We start from the raw sequence: 21,247 nt of genomic DNA, 5'->3' as shown, positions 1-21,247 counted from the left end.
CATCTCAGAGGCAATGCAAGCTGCAAAATCTGTTTGTCTGACTGCAGATGACAGATTTAGGAGACTGCCTGTCATCAGCAACAAAACAATGTGCTGGTGTGACAGTGGATTATGAATAAAACGCTTTTTCTTCTCCTAAGTGCAGTGAATACAATCAGCTTCCTGGAAAGGCCTTTTTTTTGTGGAGCTCTGCCCAGCAGCACAGAGTGGGGTGGAGAACAGCAGGTCATGCTGACTTTAAAGGGGTTCTGTAACAGAACTCATTTACTTCCACCAGCAAAACAAGACCTCAGTGAGTCTGGGGTGGCTTCATGAACTGCTAAGATTTAGTGTAGACTTATTTAAGGACTTAGATTAGAACATAGAAAGTAGAGATGGAGAAGTGATCACACAATTATGCAGCAAACTCCAGCAAGCAAGTCTCAGGTGCGTTTTATCTGGTTTACATTTGAGATGGGACTTCCACAAGTTCTACTGCGAATCTATTCCACAAGCTGACACTCCCTCTAGTTTCTTTTGGCAGTTTGCAGACTATTACTGTCCTGCCTTGTCCTTTTTATTCTAACCAGGAGCGTCACATTTAACCTGAACGGCATTTGGTGAAGAATTAGCAAGCAGTGGCCAGCCCTTTCTCCTCCCATGCACGAATATAAGGCAGAAAAGAATTCTTTCAGGATGCCGTCTGCAGCTCCATGGTATCAGGTACTCAGGGAGGCCAGATCAGCTTCAGTAAACTAACAATGAACGAACTTGCTTTTCTAACCAGTGATCTCTCCATAGCAATTCCAAACCACATTGTGCACATAGGCAAGCCTGCCACAGCTGAGATTCGCTCTAAGCACAGCCAAAAAAATGTTCACGTTGCAGATCTTAGGGTCAACACTCTGTAGTGGGAATTTAGTCAGTAATCCTGATGGTGAGCAAGTAAAAGAAAAATATTTCCAACCCTCTGCAGCAGTTGGAATTGGCTCTGTACTAGTCCCAGCAGCAAGCAGAAATAACATCCTTTTTGTTTGATGTGAATGTGAACTAGAAGCACACAGTAGAAACAATCTGTTGAATAAGATGTATTTTAGGAGGGAGATTGAAGAGCAGAAACAAACATTGACACAGCAGATAATTTCAGTTATCAATCCCTGTTTCTGAACTGCTCCAGCTTCCAAATGCTTCAAGCCTGAAATATTTAGCATATCCCAGTGAAGAAAGGTAAGAAAAAAAGCACTTTTCTCAGTTGTAAATAAATGCTCATCATCATCTTTTTAAAAAAGAAGGGAGAAAGTAAGAACAAAACTCAAAGGCTGGCAAAGGGAGAGGCTCGATGCTGAGAGACCCTTCCCAGCAAGGTGCCACTTCTCCCCAGAGGAGACTGCTCTTGTGGGATCTGGGTGCCAAAATCTAGTCAAGTTGTCCCATTTTGGCCACCCTCATTAACACTCAGAGCCAAGCCCTGGGACTGAGCCACTGGCTCAAACAGATACCCTGTCCAGGGACTTGCTTTCTAGGAATACTCGGTGCTGGAGATGATGGGAGTGTGAGAATTTTGCTGATTATTTGGAGCATTATTTTGATTAAAGTGAGGTTTAGCTTAACTCCACATAGGCTTTTGCCTAGCAGAACATGACAGGTTTCCCAGGAGCTGGCTCCTTTCAAGCTGATGTTCGCAGCCAAAGGCAGAGGCCTGAATTCACCGACCTGGGAGACCATTTCTAGTTCTATGTTCCTGTAAGACTTAAAGTTTTGGTGGTGTATTAGCCACATTGCACTGCATGCATGTACATTCACATGCCTATGTATGTGTTTATTCCTTTCTGGCTTTGGATCTTAAACAATTGGTAGTAAGGAATTAGAAGTGTGTAATTTAAAACAAGTCAGAATTTTCCATTATTTACAATGCAGTAGCACTTAATACATGGAAGACAATTGACAAATCTATAAGAAGCCATTGCTAAGCTCTTTAAAAATATGGAGGGCTGTATCAGGCAGACAAAGTCTTAGATAACAGAATTAGAAAATTTATATTATTCTATTTTGCTCTTAATAATGGGCTATGTTACATCAGCTTTGTTTTACACAAACTTACTGAGATATTACTAAGTCATTGAAGGTGAAACGGCACAAAAAAAAGAGCTGTCAGCCTGCTTTACTTGCTTCCCATTTTGCTCTCATTGTGAAAGGGCTGTATTGTTTCAAAAGGAAGGAGCCAGGCAGTCCAGAGAACAAAGGCTCCTAATTGTTAGGGAGAACTTTGTTACTTTTCTAATTGGTCTTCAAAGTCATGGGCTTGCAGTCTCAACAAAAGTGAGGACTGCACAGGGTGGTCTAGACAAAGACCAGCCTTCAGACTCCTTGAGGAACTGGTGGGGGAGAATAGAGCATCTTTAAACTAAATATGAGAAACAAGGCATCACTTTCTAGAACCATTTAATGCTGAATAAGGAATAACAATCCAGTGTCTCAACCTAACAGATAGTCCTTCATGTCCATTCTCCTCCCATCAAATGGAGAGAAAACCTTTTCTAAACCTTTTGGCTGACATTGACAAATTTCTACAGTTCAGATCTTCCCAACAGAGGTACAAGCTCTTCTCCTGATTGCTGTGCAATCACTTTATTACTACCCTTGCTCAATAGTTTTGTAGCAAGTCAAAAACTGTAAAGTTTACTAAAAATATCGGTACTTCATTGCAGAAGAAAACCAAGAATAATGATTCTCAACACTCAACCTTTGGAAAGAAAACAAAGAAGCAGAAACTAGAGGCTACCCACACCTACATCTACCCGTATCCATGAGGTAGTTTCTCTCCTTTTCAGAGCTATCTCCCTAGAGTGCCGAATGATTTTTTTCACCTCTGAGCCACACTGCTGCCAAGTGGTACACATAAACCTACCTCTAAAAATGCCATACAGACTGCTTCTACTGCTGAACATACCTGCTTCTGGTCTGTAGGGATGAGGTCACTAATAACACCCCTTACGCATACTCTGTCCTTCCCAATATCATCTGGGGCACAAATGATCTGGGATTCTGGCAGCTATAGTGTGCAGTAACGACTGTTAGCCTCCCATAGCATGGCCATGAAAAACTGCACATAGGACTTAATATTTTGTCAGGCTTTTTTTACTGGAAGCCTAAATGGCAGTGGGAGAAGCTTGGAGTTCTCTGCCTGTGTGCGTGTGTGTGCCTGACACATTGTATTATGATAATAACCCATGGCTGGGGTACCACGTTAACCTGCAAGAAGAGCTAAAAATATTTGCTAGAGGAAAAGCTTTGGACAGAGAAGTAGCAAATATAGAATTCAGGTCTTCTCTGAAATGTTACATTTGCATAACCTCTCTGTTTATAGCAAGCACCAGTCTTACTCTTGACATATTCCACATTCATCTGCAGTCCCATCAGGATCCTTTGATTTCTCGGACTTTTATTGGAAGATGCAATAACAAGGAGCCATAGCTGGGATACAATCCATGCATGGCATGTGCCAAAGTACAAGGAACATTGACAGTGTGCCTAGACATATGACTGTATTAGGCAGCCTAAATCGGGTGACAGCAATAGTTAATGGCAGCAACACCTGTAGCCCAGGCTGGCAAACCAAATACACAGACCTGCACCTCAACAGGCTCATACAGACCATGCTGAAATATGTGCTGACAGACATTTACTGCTATAAATGAGATCAGAAGCACATATACTTTCCAGTGCTCCAATCTTAACTCAGATTACATTGTAGACATAGCTATAAAGTTAGCTGTGTGTAGCAACATATTCATCCCAGTCCTTCACAATATCATCCATCTGGTGACTCTTTGTGACAGATGCCAGAGTGGCATTGCTTTAAGAGCATAACCTGCACATCACAATTCTTAATTCACTAGAATATTTCAAGGTCAACTACAAGGTAGTGTGTCTTGAATCCCAGTGGCAGCCAATTCCACAGGCAGCTGCCTCTGAGTTTATTGCACCCAACAAAGTTCTCTTTTAGGGCTGATACACACGTTTCACAAGCTGCTCGTCACTTTCTGCCCTGTGATTTTGTATTTGGAACATAAATAGCATTGCATGCTGGTATATACAGAGGAGATCAGTTCCTCCCCAAACAGAATTAATTTATAATAATGAAAACTACGAAGAAATCATTGTTTATAGAAAACTTTTGCTCACATGTGTAGTTTCTGTTGAGGACAAAGGATTCATGCAATTGCTTTGCTTTTCTGCATATTTCAAAATTAGCTTGAAATACAACTTCATAATCAATCCTTAACGCACGTATTAAACCAACACCTTTCCCCATACAGCACTTTTCTGTGCCCAAACTCAGCCCAATTAAAAGCTCAGTTAGAGGAAAGGAAAAGCACCCTTACCTGCCACACTGGCTCTGTGTGCTTTCCTGACTTAGGACTGCTCTTGTGGCTGGGCTGAGAGGTTGCCTTCTTCAGGTTGTAGATGGCCACGTTGCCATCATAGAAGCCCACTGCCACGAGGTAGGGGTGGTCATTATGGAAGTCCAGGCACATGATGCCACTCTCACTGCTGAACACATACTCTGGGAAGGACGGGTTCTTCATGGTGTAGAGCAGGAGCATGCCCTGGCCCTGCTTCATGAAGTCATCTAAACAAGGAGGAGCTTTGCTGTTAAATCAGTTTCCAAGATCCTCTGCTATTGAGACATACAATCTGGCAGCATTCACCTATGCCTAAAACCAACCTGAATGCAAAGTCATGTGGGAAGGACATCAGTCACAAGGCCAAATGGTCATGTTGACATGCCTACATCTGAACATCCTTTCCTCCATTGATATGTCACCCCCAGGACATGGGGACAATGTGCTTATGCAGAAAAACTACTATTTTGGCAGTTTTTTTCTAGGAGAGAGACTTGAGAAGTCTTGGAGGAAAAGTGCAGAGGAAAAAAGAATCTTGTGGACACTTCTTTCTTTGGGCTAGGATTTCACTAACATTGCAGACGTGCAGGCTGAACCAAGGATAGCGGCATTTCAATTTCTGTATTGGCAATATTTGATATTACAGCCTTCACTGCTTCTTCAAAGAAAAGCATTTCACTGAAGTATCTGTAAAGCATCATATCCACTGCTATTACACATAACTGTAGAATGCACAAGTCACTACAACTTTATTTTCTGCTTATGTCCAGCATCTCCTACTTGCTTGGCACAGAGGCTCTTTTTTTTGCCAAGACTTTCCATTTTCTTTTCTATTTACTTTCACCTTTCCTTGGCACTGCCTGAAATTAGCTCTCCCTATTCTCAAGAGGACCATCTTCCTTTTGTGTTTTTTTTAAATCATGTCCTGACTGTCTCTGCAATTCTCAGGTTTTTTGCTCATCTAAAAAACAATTTCCAAATTCTTTTAAAGGGAAGAAAAGCTGTTGATGTAGATAAGCTCTCCGGAAGCAAAGAAGGAGCTTTCCTAATCTATGAAAACAATGCTCTCTCTGAGACTATCCCAGCCATCTCTCCAAATGCTTTTTCTCACTGTCAAATGCTGTTGGGCACACAGTACATGGGAAACAAATTTACTGCTTTCTGTGCTTCAAGTACCCACTATACGTCCTATTTTCAGAAGTCATCTCCTTTTAAAAGTGCTTCCTACCTTTCTTAACATTTTGACCAGCCTGCAGGGTAAGGACTTGGTAAATGTGTACCCCAGTGATAACACTAACTTCAGAGAACCATCCCCGGTGGCAAGCTGATCCCAAATCAGCATGCAGGTACAGACATTGCTTACCTCAAATTTATCGGGGCCACACAGAGAGCATTCAAAGAACCAGTAAAGAAACGTTACACATCAACAAAACTATTACTGCTGCTTTGTATTTGGATTGTGGAAAAATTCTATTTTCACAGGTGTCGCTATACATTGAGGCCAGGCAGGGGAAATGGCTTCCTTACTTTGCAGAGAGGTGAGATTCCAATACTGGCATTAATTTAAAAATATCTGAACCAAAATAATACTTTTAACATATTTTTTTGGAAGAGGGGGAAGCTTCTTCCTAGAATTCTAGCTGAAAAGGAAGTGAACTTGCTTTCTCCATCAGAGATTTGCCCTGTCTTTTGAATTCACAGAATTGGTTTTGTTCTTAGCCAAGTAATGTCACTGAGCTGGTATTAAGTTGAGGTCCAACCATGATAAGTATGAATCCCTCGTCTCGTCAGGAGCAAAAACACTTGGGAAAGCTGTGGAAATGACCTACCAGGAGTGACTCATAGCAGAAAGGACTATGAAGTCAAATCAGTTAGACAGCCTTTGAATTCAACCTATTTCATGCTCTTATTTCTCCTGGAGTGTGCTGACCAGCCAGGCGTATTTACAAAAAGTATGCAGTGCACATTCATTTTCTATCTGTTGGCACTGTGCTCAGGGGCCTCAGAGAGCTGTCCTCCATGCTCCCTGCACAGGCAGCAGAGGAGACACCCCTTCAGAGGGTGATTCAGCCACCAATGATCTGAATTGGGTTTTGGAGGTGCTTCTCTCTCCACTGATCTGGCAGTATCATAGGCCAGCCACGTTCCTCAATTAGAGATGAAGGAGCAGGCCTTTATTGGGTAAAATAACTCAGCAGCTTCAGCAAGTCCACCTGTAGGTTAGCCTGGCAGGGGAAAAGCAAGGTCTTGGGACAAAGCTCTGGCAGAGTGAAACATGGGGTTCAGTTTGTATATTAAGACACCCAAATGCAGGTCTACATGTGGCTGGCTGGCTGGCTGTGCGCTCAGAGTCTAAGTTCCTGCTACTATCAGTAGAGATCAATCAACCCACTTCACTGAGTGTAGAAAACTCACCTTAAAGAAGTTCCCCTATATGAGGTCTCTTGATTTACTCTCTGGGCTCCACTGACTGTAATGGCCAGTCCTCTACTGACTGTTAAGCCCATCTTAATCCAAGAGCTGAATCCTACTCATTGTGTCCTTTATGTTACGAAATATTGCAGATGTGGGTTAAATCACAGATGTGTCAATACTGCTCCTAAGTCTGGATAATGGGATAATATGATTGCTGAAGTATAGCCTGCTTCTGATGAAAGGCAAAGTGATGAGAATAATCTACAATTAACACTGAAGCATGGCACATAAATCCCAGGAAAATAATAACCTTCTGAGAGTAGGTATATAAATCCATTTCAGTGAAGGGTGAAGTCTCACCCAGAGTACTAAATTGTGACATACCAACATGTTCTTTAATAAATGAAAAAAAAGGGCTTATTTCATTAGCGATATTCAATGTTCCAGAATGGCAGGGACAGCACATACCCACAGCAGCGTATCTGTAGTATAGCTTTGAAGCATGGCCTCTCAAGAGAAAGGTTTGTGTTTTTCAGTAAACCTAGCAGAACACTGCAGTGTGCCCCAAATCCTGTGTAGTTGGTCGCTCAGGACACAGGTAGTTCACTGAAACAATGTTAGAAGACCACAGAGCACACAGCAAAGCAGAGGGTGCAGACCCAAGTGCTGACAATGGTTACACCACTGCTGGAGGCGACAGCAGCAGCTTCAGATCTGAGACAGCTGCTCTGCACCGCATGGATGCACCCACGTGCACACGAAGAGCAGAGAGTATCTGCCCCATGCAGACCCTCAAAGTGCAAACTGGCTCTTTTTCTGAGATACAAAGTCTGAAGGTACTAGAGATACCAGTTATTTTGACAATCAGTGCCAGCAGGAGTTGTTCTACTTTTCAGGACGACACAAGGCAGCACAGCAAAAAGAAGAGAGTGAAAGGACTCTTGCTGTAATGAGGAAGAGTTGCATGTCATGAGGTTCCTCAGTGTTCACCTGAGTGGAGGTTAAATTTCAGACCCCGACATGTAACAACTGTATGGGGAAAGAGAAGTTTTACTGATGAAAGATGCAGATAGCATGATTACTGGTCTGAACCTGGAGAACTGAGCCTGTAAGCATCACATGCAATCAGAAACAGGTTTCAAACCAACTATTACCGCTGTCTAAAATATTCGTCTACATTTGCATTTAAAGCTGGACAGATTCAACCCAAACTCTTCTCAGAAAAATACCCATTTAGTGGTAGCAAATACCTCAGAGTATCATTGTGGTATCACCAAATAGTTCATACAAAACAAAAATCTGAAAAGCATCTAAATCTTTCATTCTCATGCTTACTAACTTTCTGTTTTAACAGATTTTTCATTTATATTTTTCCTTAGCTGAATTTAAAAGTATCAGTAAATGTTCAATATCAGATCAAAATATTTTGTTTGCGGGACAGAATTTTTTTTTATGTGCATCTTTCCCTTTTGGTTCACCAAAACCAAAACCACGAGACACTCATGGTTTTCCTCCATTTCCTCCAAAATGCTTAGTGGCTGAACCACTATGCTCAACACAACGGTATCCTCAAGTTAGTTAGACACTACAATGCTTGGGGTAAATCCTACATTCACATAGTATATCTCAATGTGGGGACCCTCCATGGTCACGAGTCAAAGTAGATATTTTTACTACACAAGAAGCCAGTGCTACAGTTTCTCACGTGATAAACTGGCAAATTACCTTCTCTTTTGAGGATTTAAAACCCAAACCACTGCAGCCTTACATCTTACATTCTGTGATACATGGCTTTCTATAAATCAAGTCCGCCAGCTGTCTCGCTGATATGGCTCGGACCAAGAAAACACCATGCTAAAAGGAACCACTGGTGCTTAAAATCTGTCCTTTCTTCTCCAAGAGCCCATCTTAAAAAAGAAGCAAGATGGAGAAACACAGTTGTGAACAGCTGCTTGTTGCTGAGCATCACAGCTGCACAAGCACATCTACTCTCCTTTCCTAGATATGCCCACACTTTGATGAGCATGCTGGCTGGGGCTCTGTCCTTTAGGCTTGGATTTCTGAGAATCCAAGGGAAGGGGCTGGCTGTGCTTTACACTCGGTGGGGCGATATCCTCTGGGGAGAAGAGGCGAGTTTCAAAGACAACAATTTTGGTACCCAAAGAAATGGCTCAGCTGTTTACTTGCCTTTCAGATATTTAAAGTGTAGAGGACAAAAAAGGTTATCTGCAGGCCAGCAAATTTCTCTAACCAAATTATTGTTATTATCCAGGTCTTCAAAACCCTGAGCACAGCCTAAGAATTTGCCTGTGCTACAACCTGCATGGCACAGACAGATGACTGAGCAAGTCACAAATTAATGAATTCTCAATACTTTTTTTTCTATCAGTGAGCAAAACCTGTGCAGCATGGCACTGAGCACAGGCTAATCTAACATGCTGTGAAACATGCTCGGTGAGCTTGTACTGCTTCAGCAAGACTCTCTCCTGGCTTATTTAAATAGCTCTGCCAACTCCACGCTTTGCTGTGGTTGCAAAATGGGTGTGCTGTAAGAAAGGAAACGGCTGGCACTTCGAGCTTAACTGTATGCCAATAGTTCAGAAAAATCAGGAAAGAACAAATCTTCCCAAGGAGCTCAGAGAGTCTGGGCATGTGCTGAATGTGTTTTCAAAGGCTCTTGAGGACTAACAATAATAACTGGAAGTTTTATAGCACTTCAGAGTGCTTTAAGCCTGTATCTGAGGCACAGCCAAGGGAATGAGAAAGGGCAGTGGAGAGGACTGCCAAAGACACTACAGCAAGCTGGAAGAACAGGGAGCAGAACTGGGACTTCACAGGGCTTGGCTCAAGGTGTCCCCATCCCAGGATCCCTGAGAAATTTAATGGGATCACTGGTGCCCATTCTGTTCCTACTCCCTAAAATGCTCAGAAGTACACAAGTATATTGCTGTGTTGATACAAGCCCTGATCACCAAGGACCTGGCTGTGAACCACGCTGTGGGCAGGAAAAAGACTAACACTGAACTTTCAAAACAGTCCCTCCCCAGAAAAGAAAATGTTTTGAGAATTCATTACTTCGTAGCTCAAGGCCAGAAAGCCTGGCCTCCTCTATTTTGCAGCTCAAATATTACTGGTATACCCTATTCTGAGCCTGATAATTTGTTTTTGGCTAGTACACGCATACTTCATTTGAAGATCTCAAGAAACAGAGAAGCCACTGTTTCATTTTGCAGTTTGTTTCAACGTTTAATCGCTTTGAGTGATTAAAAAACTGCACCTAATTCCTGATTTGATTTATCTGGCTTCCCACTGTTAATTCTTACTATGCCGATCTTGATTGGATGAAGGACTTCTTTCATACCTGGTACTTTCTATTCAAGATACTTCAAAACTGAACGCTAGTCATGTTTCAGCATACTTTTGATAACCTTCACAGCCTGAACTGAAAAATCCCATTTATTTTCACCAGCACTGCATAGAGACGCCTGCTCAGCAAAAAGCTGAGAGCCAAGGGAGCTTTGCCACACCAGTCAAAGGTGCTGCCTTCACAGCTGCAAAGAGAAAGCCAATTCTCAATGGGCATGGAGAAGAGTAGAATATTAAGAAACTTTCCACATATATGTGGAGAACATTACATGGCTAGGACTTATGCTAGGTCCAGACAAAATTCACTCACAGTCCAAATTTCAACTGGTCATTGTCCTCTCTCCACCTTTAGGGTGTCTTCTCCCACTCTTGAATCAACTTGGGGCTCTTTACTGAACTATCTACAGTTTTTCTGCATGCTTTGAAAAATAAAGCCAAACATAATATTCCAGTATCAGTCTCACTAATGCGTAAATCGTATCTCTGCTGCCACTCAGGACTCCCTGTTCGCAATCTAGGATCACGTTCGTTCACATTCCTTGCCAAAATATCACACTGGGAACTCAAATTTATTGCTTGTCCACAAATGCCTTTTTTAAATTTTTTATAGAGTTGCTACCTTCCAAAACACAGCACTCCTCCTTGTTTAGAGAGGTACAATGTTGTATTTAGCTGCATTAAAATGCATTTGCTTTGAATAATTCTAGCTTACCACAAGTTTAACCACTCTGTACTACAGCCCTGTTCACAGCATGATTTACAACTCCACCTGCCTTTTCATCAGTCACACATTTCATCTGCTGTGAGTTTATATTTCCATCCAGAGGACCACTGAAAACAATGCCTAGCTCCAGGGCCACCATGGGTCCTGACAGCACCCCCTCTGAGACACTGTCTCAGATGATAACTCTGCCGGCATTTATTTTCTGACATTTGTCAGCGGACGGTGAACCCCCCTGCTGAGACCACCTGCGCTGGGCTGAACTCTGCGAGCTTGGGCATTTCCCACCCCAGTGAAATACGTCCCTTCCAGTTAGCAGCGTTAACACTGCAAGATCTGCAAGCTCTGAGCAAGCCCCTCAGGTGGGAAATCATAGATCATTTTGGTTTATGCTGATTCAGATGTTTGAATGTCAAATTTAACATTCTGCTTGACACTTTTCACCAGCTGCTGTACTAATTCCTGGTACTCCTGATCAAGTTAATGCTATTAGCTGGGGCTCTGTTTAGGAAGCACAGAACTTGCAGTTTGGATAGGAGAGGGAAAAAACCAGAATTTCTAAGTCTTTTGGACATTTTAGAAAAGACAAAATTGACAGATGACAAGGCAGGCTGTAATTTATACACGTCCTGAGGCCGTGCCTCAGTCCTAGTAACTGCTGTGGGCTCCGCACATGTCAGAGGCAAGACACACACCTCAGAAACACAGATGGATAGATACAAACAGCCTTTAAGAAATGAGCTGTCAGGTATGTTTGCATCTTACTCTAAAATACAGTCTGGCAAAGCAATACATGAGAGACCACACTCAACTGGGCCAACAAAAATGAGAGATGTAGGAAATGCCTGGAACAATGCACTGTTTGTCATTGCATGTGAGAGCATAGGCTCAGAAGCAGACACAAACACGGGAGAATGGGATGAAAAGATGTAGCGCCTTCCTGAAAACAGCAGGAGGATCTGGCTTGCAGCTCAGCTCTCCCCTGGTTCACATAAAGGCAAGCAGGTGAGCACTGCAAAAAGAGAAGGAATATGCAACCGGGCTGAGTTTGCAATGCTGTAGGTAAAATCAGAGTTTTCTCATTATGATCAGACAGGGTTTTGCATGATAGGTCTAGCAGGCACTACAATTCTTTCTTAAGTTTTCTTCTTTAAATAAGATATTCATAAGGGCTTGGTTTTACAGTGTAAATAGTAATTGTGCAACTCCCCGTATGTTATGAATGCTAACTCACACTCTGAAGATACTCAAACAAAAGCAAGAGAGAGTCCATATCTTTGTCTTGTACGATAGAGGTACAAGACTAGCAACGGGGAGGTTTGTATTCCAGACCCTGCTGTGCCAAGACCAGCTAATGCGGTCTTGTCCTTTCTTCTCCGTACTTCTCACAGCGCTTCTGATGATACACATCACAGATGAAGAAGGAAAAGGGTGACTGATGGGGGCTATAGGAGTTCCATAGATCAATAATGTCAAAAGCAACACTCCTGTTGTTTTCAGGAATGCATTTATGTTTGACTCTCAGATAGACAGACTAACAATCTCGCATAACTCGCTCCCATAGCACCTCAGAAACCAGGGAGCGGAGGACACTTCCCGGCTCCAACACCCAGGAGGAAGCACTTGTCTCTGCAGAGCACTCTGGAGCTGGGAAGCTGGACAAGTGCTAATCCTCCTGTTACACATCTGGCAGCAGTTGGCACAAGCAGCTGAACTCTTGCTCCTGCCTTTCTTGTTTTGGTTGGCTTAAGCTGCAATCTTGATAGTGTTTCACTATTTAATACCTAGGCTCTATTTCCTCTATCCCTGTTCTAAAAAACTGGCATACTTGATAGCATTTGCAACCAACTAAATATTTAAGAGTGCCATCAAGTGGCCAAGTGAGGAGCTTCCAGGAGGCACACGTTCAGAAATCCCCAGGATCATGCAACAAACGGACATCTATAAATGTACTGCCGTTGGATAATCACACCAGCCTGCTGTTACTGCAAACAAGCCAGGCTGGCAGCATCTCAGTATTGCTGACCTGAAGAGCTCTGAGGGGGGATGTGCACACTGCAAGAGAAGCTTATGTATTCCATAATTAAAGGACAGGAACGTTAGAGTTTTATGATGGTGCTGCAGCCTCTTGAAAGCAGATGGATGCCTCATGAGATGGACATGTACAGCCCAGACCATGGAGGAGGCAATTAGAAATGATACTGCAGCTCAGAGAAGTTTTCTGAAGACATTTGGCGGAAGACCCAGATTTGATTGAAGAGCAAAGAAGAAGCAGAGTTAAACACACAGGCCAACCTTCAGTCAATTTTGCACAGGCCTGTACTTCAAGAAACAATTAATATTTAGAGCAGCCATTACAGTTCAGACACCTGCCCCCATCCCATTTGCAGCAGTGGTTAACATCAAACCCTTAGGAAAGTGTATAAAAACAGGGCATAAAAACAGTGATATTTGCTCTAGAATACTGTCTGGGCCCCTACTACTTTGTGGTTAAGCATGTCCCAGGTCCCTAATGGTTCCCTTCCCATTTCCCTGTGCAGCCAGCTACCAATCATTAAATCGAGACAGTATCTTTCAACATTCATCTTTGTATAAGGCTGGAATATATACCAGTTATTCAGTTCTTCTCACAGTAATTTGGTTTTTTTGGCTTGCTTTTATTTTTAGTACATGAAATATTGTGTATGTCAAGCAGATATGTGAAGCATATGATTGGGGGTTAGTATAAGTGGTTTTTAAGAGCCACTAAAAGTAGATTTCAGAGAAAAACTATTAGTTTTCTAAAAAAACTGAATGAAAACAAAAGTAACTTTTATATTTGTTAGTCTCAAATAAAGCCAGTTCCCAATGTATATGGCAACAAAGCAATAGCTTTCAATCCTTTGGTCAGATAACAAAGGCAGGGGAAAAAAGGCAGTTATGGCAAGAAGAGAGAGGATCCTTCAGAGTGAAACTTCTGTTTTTGTTATTCCCTCCCATCAGGTATTTATACACATAAGAAGAAACTTCCACCTCTCTCTAGTAACAGCCAACTTCACAGACTCCCAGCTCTGGGAAGCCAATCACTACATAAACCAAACCAGACTACAAGCCTGGTCAACACCACAGGTTCACTGTGGGAGTTAAAGGGGAGTTTAAGTCCCCATTATCTCCTGTCCCTACCCCCAGGCTGCTGCCGGGCAGTCTGGCTTCCCTTCAGCATCACTGCAGCAGATGAAGAAGCCTGAGAGTGCATAGCATCTAGAAAGTATGTGCTGCTCCAGAGCATCACTCTCCTATCCTGTGTGAGCCAAGGTGTGGAAAAGAGTACACCTGGGCACCTCCCAGGTACATGAAGGGGTTGCATCTGGCCCTGGGGAAGACAAAGCTAAACTGCCTGGGAAACTGAACACAGCAAAACACTCAAGACACTTCAGAGAGCACATACCATGTTACAATGTGAAAAACAGCTCCCAGTGTTTTGCTGGGGTGATCCTGTTCTTCTGAGCACCAATCTTGCTCACAAAGATAGTCATACAGGACCAAGGGTACCCAGGAAAGCTGAGCCAAACATCTCTAAACTTCAAAATCTTTGTCATCCACAATCTGGCATCCACAGTATCAGCCTCTTCAGAATCTACTCTGCTGGCTTCTCTTTTAAAAACCCACCAAACAATAAAAAAGCTGATACAACTGTCCCTCTATGAAGATCTCTTATGCAGTGCTGGAAACCACTTCATCAGGCACCATCTGATGGGAGGAGCTGGAGAATACCAATGAACCCCAGTCAGCTCTTTTATACCTTGGGAAATTTGATGAGAGTAAGTCAGGGTTGAATGAGTTTGCAATAGCTCTTGGAGCAGTATCTGCTGCCTTTCTTTTGTGGCAGGTGAGACTCTTTCCAACAGCAGTCACTTGCTAAAATTTAGCGATTGTCTAAATCCAGTGTGATAATGTTGAAAAATTAAGGATGCCTAGATTACCCAGTCCTAGATATAGAGTAAGCCTCAAGTTCTTCACACAGGAAAGTTGTATTCTCCTTACCTTATAGCCAGGAAAACAGAAGTGTAGAGGAGTTGCTGAAGACACAACTCAAAGCTAGTTACATGATTCACCACTTAGATTCCTCACTGATACAAAGATTTAAGCACCCCTGAATTTTTCCTGCCTTCTCTAGGTCACTTCATCCCACAGTACCCTAAATCTCACTTTTATCTTCTCTCACATATATTACAGCAAAGTGATATCCTTGAAAACAAAACATGCAGCACTCAGAATAATTTAAAAAAAAAACCCACCAAAAAACAAACAAAACCCCCACCACATAGAACATGCAGGGTTTTTTACACTGTTCTGGTGTTAAAAGTTTCTAAAACCTGAAAATTTGGTCTGCACTTGTTCTTCAATGGACAGAATTTTTAACATATTCCTGATAGAATCTTAACCTGAAGCGTCCTTTAATATGAGTCAGTGGAGGTTAACGTCCAGATATTCCTGGGTATATTCTGACAGTTTGGCAGCCTAGCAAGTATTACCAAGCATGAAGTGGAGAATTGAAAACTATGATTGAGTTCCCTAAGTGGGGATCAGCAGAGAAAAATGTTATATTGAAGAATATGTGTTTTTGTTTCGCAGCAGCAAAAAACCAAAGGTAAGCTAAGAAGAGTTTTGATGTCTCATAAGTTTCAACTCTAATGAAAACATTAAATTAGATAGATTTCCTCAGGTTTTTATGATTTGCTCTGTTGAAAAATGGTGCTCACTCATCGTCAGAAGAAAAGGCATAAGAGAAAAGTCCTTGAAGAAAAAGTCTTTTATGGGGCCTTATACAATTTCCTTGTATGATTCTGCCCTAGGAATAATGATAAGCTATCCAACTTCAGGCGTTTACCAAGTAACTTACATATTGCAAGAATTAATGATGAAATGAGCCCAACACAGATTTATAAATTCTCTCGCCAAAAGAGATAGTTCTGATGAATAAATCCTGTATTTGTTCCTATGCTTAATTACTTCCACCATTAAATATTCTATTTACTTCCAGTTTTCTGAGATCTCTGAATTCTACTTTCAGTTGCTAGATTCTGTTCTAGATGAAAAAGTAAGATGAAAGAGCTCTGTTCTGTAAGGTATCTCCTTCTTTTCCCTTCAAGTGACTAACAGACACTAATCAAATCACTAGCTAAACTTCTCCTTAATAAGCTAAGTTGAGCTGTTTAAGTATTTCACTGTAAGGAAAAGTTTCCAAACATAAGTCATACTGTGGCTTGTCTCTGAACCTTTTTCAATTTTAACATCTGTTTTGAAGACCGAACTGTTAATATCTGGATACAACATTCCAGTAAATGTCTCACCAGCATCCTACACAGAAGTAGCACCTCCTCCCTCCTGCTACTCTCTAGTACATGAATACATACAGCATCCCATGTCAGACCTCCTAAGGCGCACTTCTGCAACTGCTTTTCCAGATTTAGCTAGAAGTTGTCTTTCGCAGAGCGCACATCAAGATAGGAGAATATTTTTGAGTCCAGTTTCATGACTGACACAAAACAATCTAACCATGGGCTGCCACTAAAAATGCTGATCTCTCTTTCCCTCTGTTGTTTTTTCTTCCCTCCTCTGTGTTCTAACCCCAGTGACCCTGTGCTTGCTGACCTGGCTGAAAAACCAATCATTTTAAGTGGCGCTGTCTTCTTAGGGTACTGATGGTGATACTGCATGTATGTAACACTCAATCTATATAATTAGCAGTTCTTAAATGAAATCTAAGAAGGACTAGGTCTTTAAAACTGCCTGGTGACCCATCTCTGACTGAATACTAGCCAGCAGAGACAGACAGCTGACTTAGCAAGCTTCCTGCTCTTTGCAGGAGTAGGGGATGGTTGGGACAAATTAGGGGCTCTCCAAAACAGAATCATGGTGTGATGGCACAAGTCTGGAGAAGCAGCACTCCAGGTTGAATAACCACTCTGAAAAAAATGCCTCTAGAGTCACTGCCCCTTTATGGGAATTGCTGGAATAGAGCCTTCTGTTTCTAGGACTGCCTTACGGGATCTGAGACAGATGTGGCTCTGGATACATTCTGTCCTCTGTGGGTCCCTTGGCTTGGCTTTTTCATCGTTAAGAATGGAAGCAGCATTGCCTGATCTCATCTGGGAAAACACAGACAATCAAGGCAGAAAGGAATTCAGACACCAGAGCAATGAAGACCATTTAAGTAACTAAACCAGGCAGGCAGAGATCCTGCCCCCTCTGCAATCCCCAGTCACCATGGAGGAGCCCTCACATCCATTGGCTTTGACATCAGTCTAAAAAAACAAACAGATAACTGCAGCATGAGGCTGGAAGGCAAGGGCAACTAAGAAATAAGCTCTCCTGGGTAAAGTGCAATAAAGGTCATCCAACCCATAAGTATTTCTACCTTAACCCTTCCTGCAAGCCATGTTTGGCCTGGAGGAGAGTTGGATCTTCTTGTTTGTTTCTTTATATTTTGTAACAGCTAGATGCCGTAGCTGGAGCAGAAAGGGCTTCAAATGAACAGTAGAAAGCTGACCTCCAGTGTTTGGAGCAGGGGTATAGAGAGAAGACAGCAAGGAAGGCAAGTTCCTGTGCTCCTGAGCACTACTTCACAGTCTGTGTAGTTCTCTGTTAAGATTCACTCACTAGCATCGCTTCAGACAAATGAATAAAACCAGTTGATGAATGAAACATGTAGCAACAGGCTACAGTGCTTGGCAGGAGTATTGCTGTTTTCATTTCTGTGCTTTCATATCAGTTCTTCCTCCACAAAGCATCTAATCAGCTGATGCTGTACAGCAGAAAATTAATGGTTTCCTTCAGACAGTCGCCTCATGATGCCAGGGAGCACGGTGAGATTGTTTGTAAATATTTTATTAGAAAAAGGAAGTAAAATTGGCATGAAAACATGCAAGAATTAATGCTGTGCCACTATCCAACAGGGATATTTATAGTACAGAGTTGATGCCAGCCAACATTAATGTGTGGTACTACACGAAATGCCTTCACCAGCAACTCTGCCCATACAAAGCCAGCATTCCCAGAGATCTAGTCTGTAAATAGCTGATTGACAGGAGCTGACATAGTTTCTGGGGGATACATTGGGTGTTCTGTTCTGGTCTGTCTTTATACAGCACACAAATGGAGAGCACTGAAGCATCCTCAGAGCCTTTGTGTATGCCCTCAGCCCTCTCTTTGCCCATTGAAGAAGGGGACAGGGGTCAGAGTGGTAACAAGCCCTACTTCCTCGGCAGTCATTGTACTTTGAAAATCTCCCAACCAGAAGCAAAATACATGACCAGTCATTAACCCATGCATGTTTCTCTGTGGATGTTTTCATGCAATAGAATCCTATTTTGGGTAGGTGTTCCTTTGAAAGAGTCTCTCTCCAAAGAGATGGATATAGGTAGGGCATAGTGTGTGATGAGCTTCAAGGCTCTCTGCATGCGCATCTGCACAAGGAATTAGAAGGTCCCTGCTGACATAAGGCAGCATGGCCACAGGAAAGAAGACTCTCCTCCAGGAAGGATGTATCCTTGCTTGCCCATCTGGCTGAAGTGGGAAATCCCTCATCTGGTTTCCAGTCCATGCTCTGTTCCTTTACTTCTGAGTTTCAGGTCTGGAGACATAACAAACCCTCTGACAAGGGGTGTCAGGTGCACACTTGCAGGTTTTTTCTCCAGCAAGTGAGTCTTACAATGCTGGGACAAGCTGCTTAAGAGGAGATAAGAGCACCCATCCTCTCGAGCTTTAAGACACTGGTCTTAAAAGTGCCACACATTTGTCAGAAGTCATTAGGCAGAATTAAGCCTGTCCCAATATATAGAAATGATTCCTGGAGGCCCACTCCAGCCTGATTTTATATCATTCTTTAACTTCATACTTTGACTTTTGTATGAAACCAACACTGCAACAGCCAAAGCTTAAAATCAAACTGATGTGCTAATTTACAGTTCCTTCCAACAAACAAGGAAAAACCTTATGTTGTAATGCAGAAGGCAGAAATCATCAAACAACTTCCCAGTGAAAAAAGTGGGCTGATTCTGATCTTGTTTATGTGAACAGAAATTAGATATAATTCCAAAGCCAGACATGCTGGTAAGCCTAGGCATGAAATCAGAATATAGCCTAGGGGCATTTTAGATATTGCCTGATGGCCCTCTCCTACCCAACACAGAAAGTACCAGTAAGGTGTGGTAATCATCCTAACTAACAGTAACCTTTCATTGCCCAGTTGACTCAGTCATTACATGTGGTTTTCAGAATTCCTGCTCTGCAGCTGTTTGCCCAAACTGACAACAATTTCTTTTTCCAGTTCAGCTGGAAGCCACATTCCCTCCTTTCTCTTAACTAATTTTGCAGTTGTGTAAATACATGTGTTAAGTAAAAGAAAAAATGCATGATTAATAGTGCAAATGGCACCCAGTGAGGCTTAGAGAAGGCTGATGATTCAAGAAATAATAGAATTTAAACTGGGAAGATAATAGCTTGTTAAAACATGAATCAGCTGGTGGTCAACATAGAACATGGTCCCAACTGACTGTCATTTGTAAATTAATTACTTCCTTTTGGTGGCACCTTCCTTAAGAGTCCAGCTGACGTCATTTATACACTGTAGCACAACTCAAGAAACAGCATTACAGTCCTAGTATTCAGGCTGGGACTACAGACTGTCAGCTGTAATACCATATGCAAGAAATAATAAGAATTTGTTTCAAAGAAGAAAAGGAAATTGCAATTTTCAGAGCATGCTGTGAAATCTGGAAGGATTAGAGGCTGTCAGAGATCCTGCAGTACAAGAGGCATATAGGAAGAAACTACGCTCTGATGCTTTTAAAGTATGGGAGATCCCAGTGGGGCTTGGGGTTTGGTTGGAAAACTTGAAAACCCTTCTGCAAATCTGAAAATGTAGTTCAAACTTTCCTTTGCAAAACTTAATTCATTCTTCTCAGTGGGAATCCAAATTTGGAAAATCACATTAAAAAAATTATGAATAGTTCAGCCACAACAGCTATCTAATCATTACAGATAAACTGAAATGCTTTAAAGGAAGCAAATGAACACCAAGGAGCATCAAGCTAGCAAAGCTGGACCACAACCATGACTTACCAATGATTTCCTACTGTATTCCAGGGATCAGAGTGGAGCGGCGAGCTGGTCTCACACGACATGTGAAATGGTAAAAGTTGCAAGTCATCAGATCTGCACAGCCATGAACCCACTGGGATTTTTCTCAGATCACAGAGGTCCATTTACTTGGGAACGACTGCCTCTACCTTCACGAGGGAACACTGTTTAGAGAGCTGTGCAAGACATCCTATAGACAGGAACCACAACAGGGCTGCCAATTCCTGCAAGTTTATCAGGAGTGCTGCAATAGCAGGAGGTTTCTTTCCAAGCCTCTGCTTCTGCTTTGTTTCAGAGCAAACCATTGCTAGCCCTCACGGCAATAAAGGAAGGTTTTAAAACACCAAACAGATTCCACCTTGAAAGCATAGGAGGCAAATAAAAAGAAGTCAAGTCTTATCATTTGTCATAACCTCATGATTTTGAGAGCCTGCCTTGTGACCTTTGAATGATCAGACTTGGCAATACCATACCACCCTCAGGGAAAAATTTCCTAACTACCAAAGAAATTTTCCCTATTCTCTGAAACATGATCTCCCAATGCTTATTAGTATTACCTTTTCTACTTCTAGTTCCTCCTGTTTTCTCACTTTCATATGTCAAAGAGCTTTCTGCTGAAGACATCATAAATCCTTATGTTGCATCCAAAACAATTTAAAATACATTATTTTTATCATAGACAAAGACATATGTATTCCATCACTCCCTGTCTCTATAAATTCTGTTGCTTTAGTAATCTAGCTTACGTTACTTTAAGGGCATCTACCAAAAGAAACAACTATTCATTAATATACTTGTTAAGTTGCTACATACAAATAGAGATTTTGCCTATAGGGGTAGGTAACAAAAATTATTTACATACCCGGCCTTGCCTTTAAGGGTGACTATGGCATGCAGTGTAGCAAGGGACAGATCAAGTCACAGAGAGAAGTGACACAGAGGACATTTTCAATGCTTCATGCTATGTGTTTGTGTTGATAGTTTTCTGCACTATAATGTGACCCCGGGGTTTAGCTGACATGCATACTGTTCACGCTGATTCATACAGCAGTGCTGTATAACTCACATTCTCTGCATAGATTCTTCTGTCCAGCATTTTGGTGTAGGAGTAACTAGCTTCCGAAATAAAGCAATGAAAGTGGAAGTTGGGTTAATAACTAGCCCATCTGGCCAGTGTGGTGTCGATAGTCACACCGCTGCTAATAATGTCTGAACAGAAGGTCTGATCACGAGCTCT

The 21,247-nt window shown here is 42.1% G+C and overlaps 1 protein-coding gene across 1 annotated transcript in view; it reads right to left on the bottom strand.

Moving 5' to 3' along the window:
* DNAI1 (dynein axonemal intermediate chain 1) overlaps positions 1 to 21,247 on the bottom strand; it is a 152,231-nt gene that overhangs the window by 79,487 nt on the left and 51,497 nt on the right. Inside the window, exon 13 of the mRNA XM_059833404.1 lies at positions 4,365 to 4,612. Coding sequence (XP_059689387.1) covers positions 4,365 to 4,612 — 248 coding nt within the window. The remainder of the gene's footprint in view (positions 1 to 4,364; positions 4,613 to 21,247) is intronic.

The sequence above is a fragment of the Gavia stellata genome, chromosome Z, assembly GCF_030936135.1.
Source record: "Gavia stellata isolate bGavSte3 chromosome Z, bGavSte3.hap2, whole genome shotgun sequence".
NCBI classification, from domain to species: Eukaryota; Metazoa; Chordata; class Aves; order Gaviiformes; family Gaviidae; genus Gavia; species Gavia stellata.
This window is presented reverse-complemented; position numbering and strand designations above follow the sequence as displayed.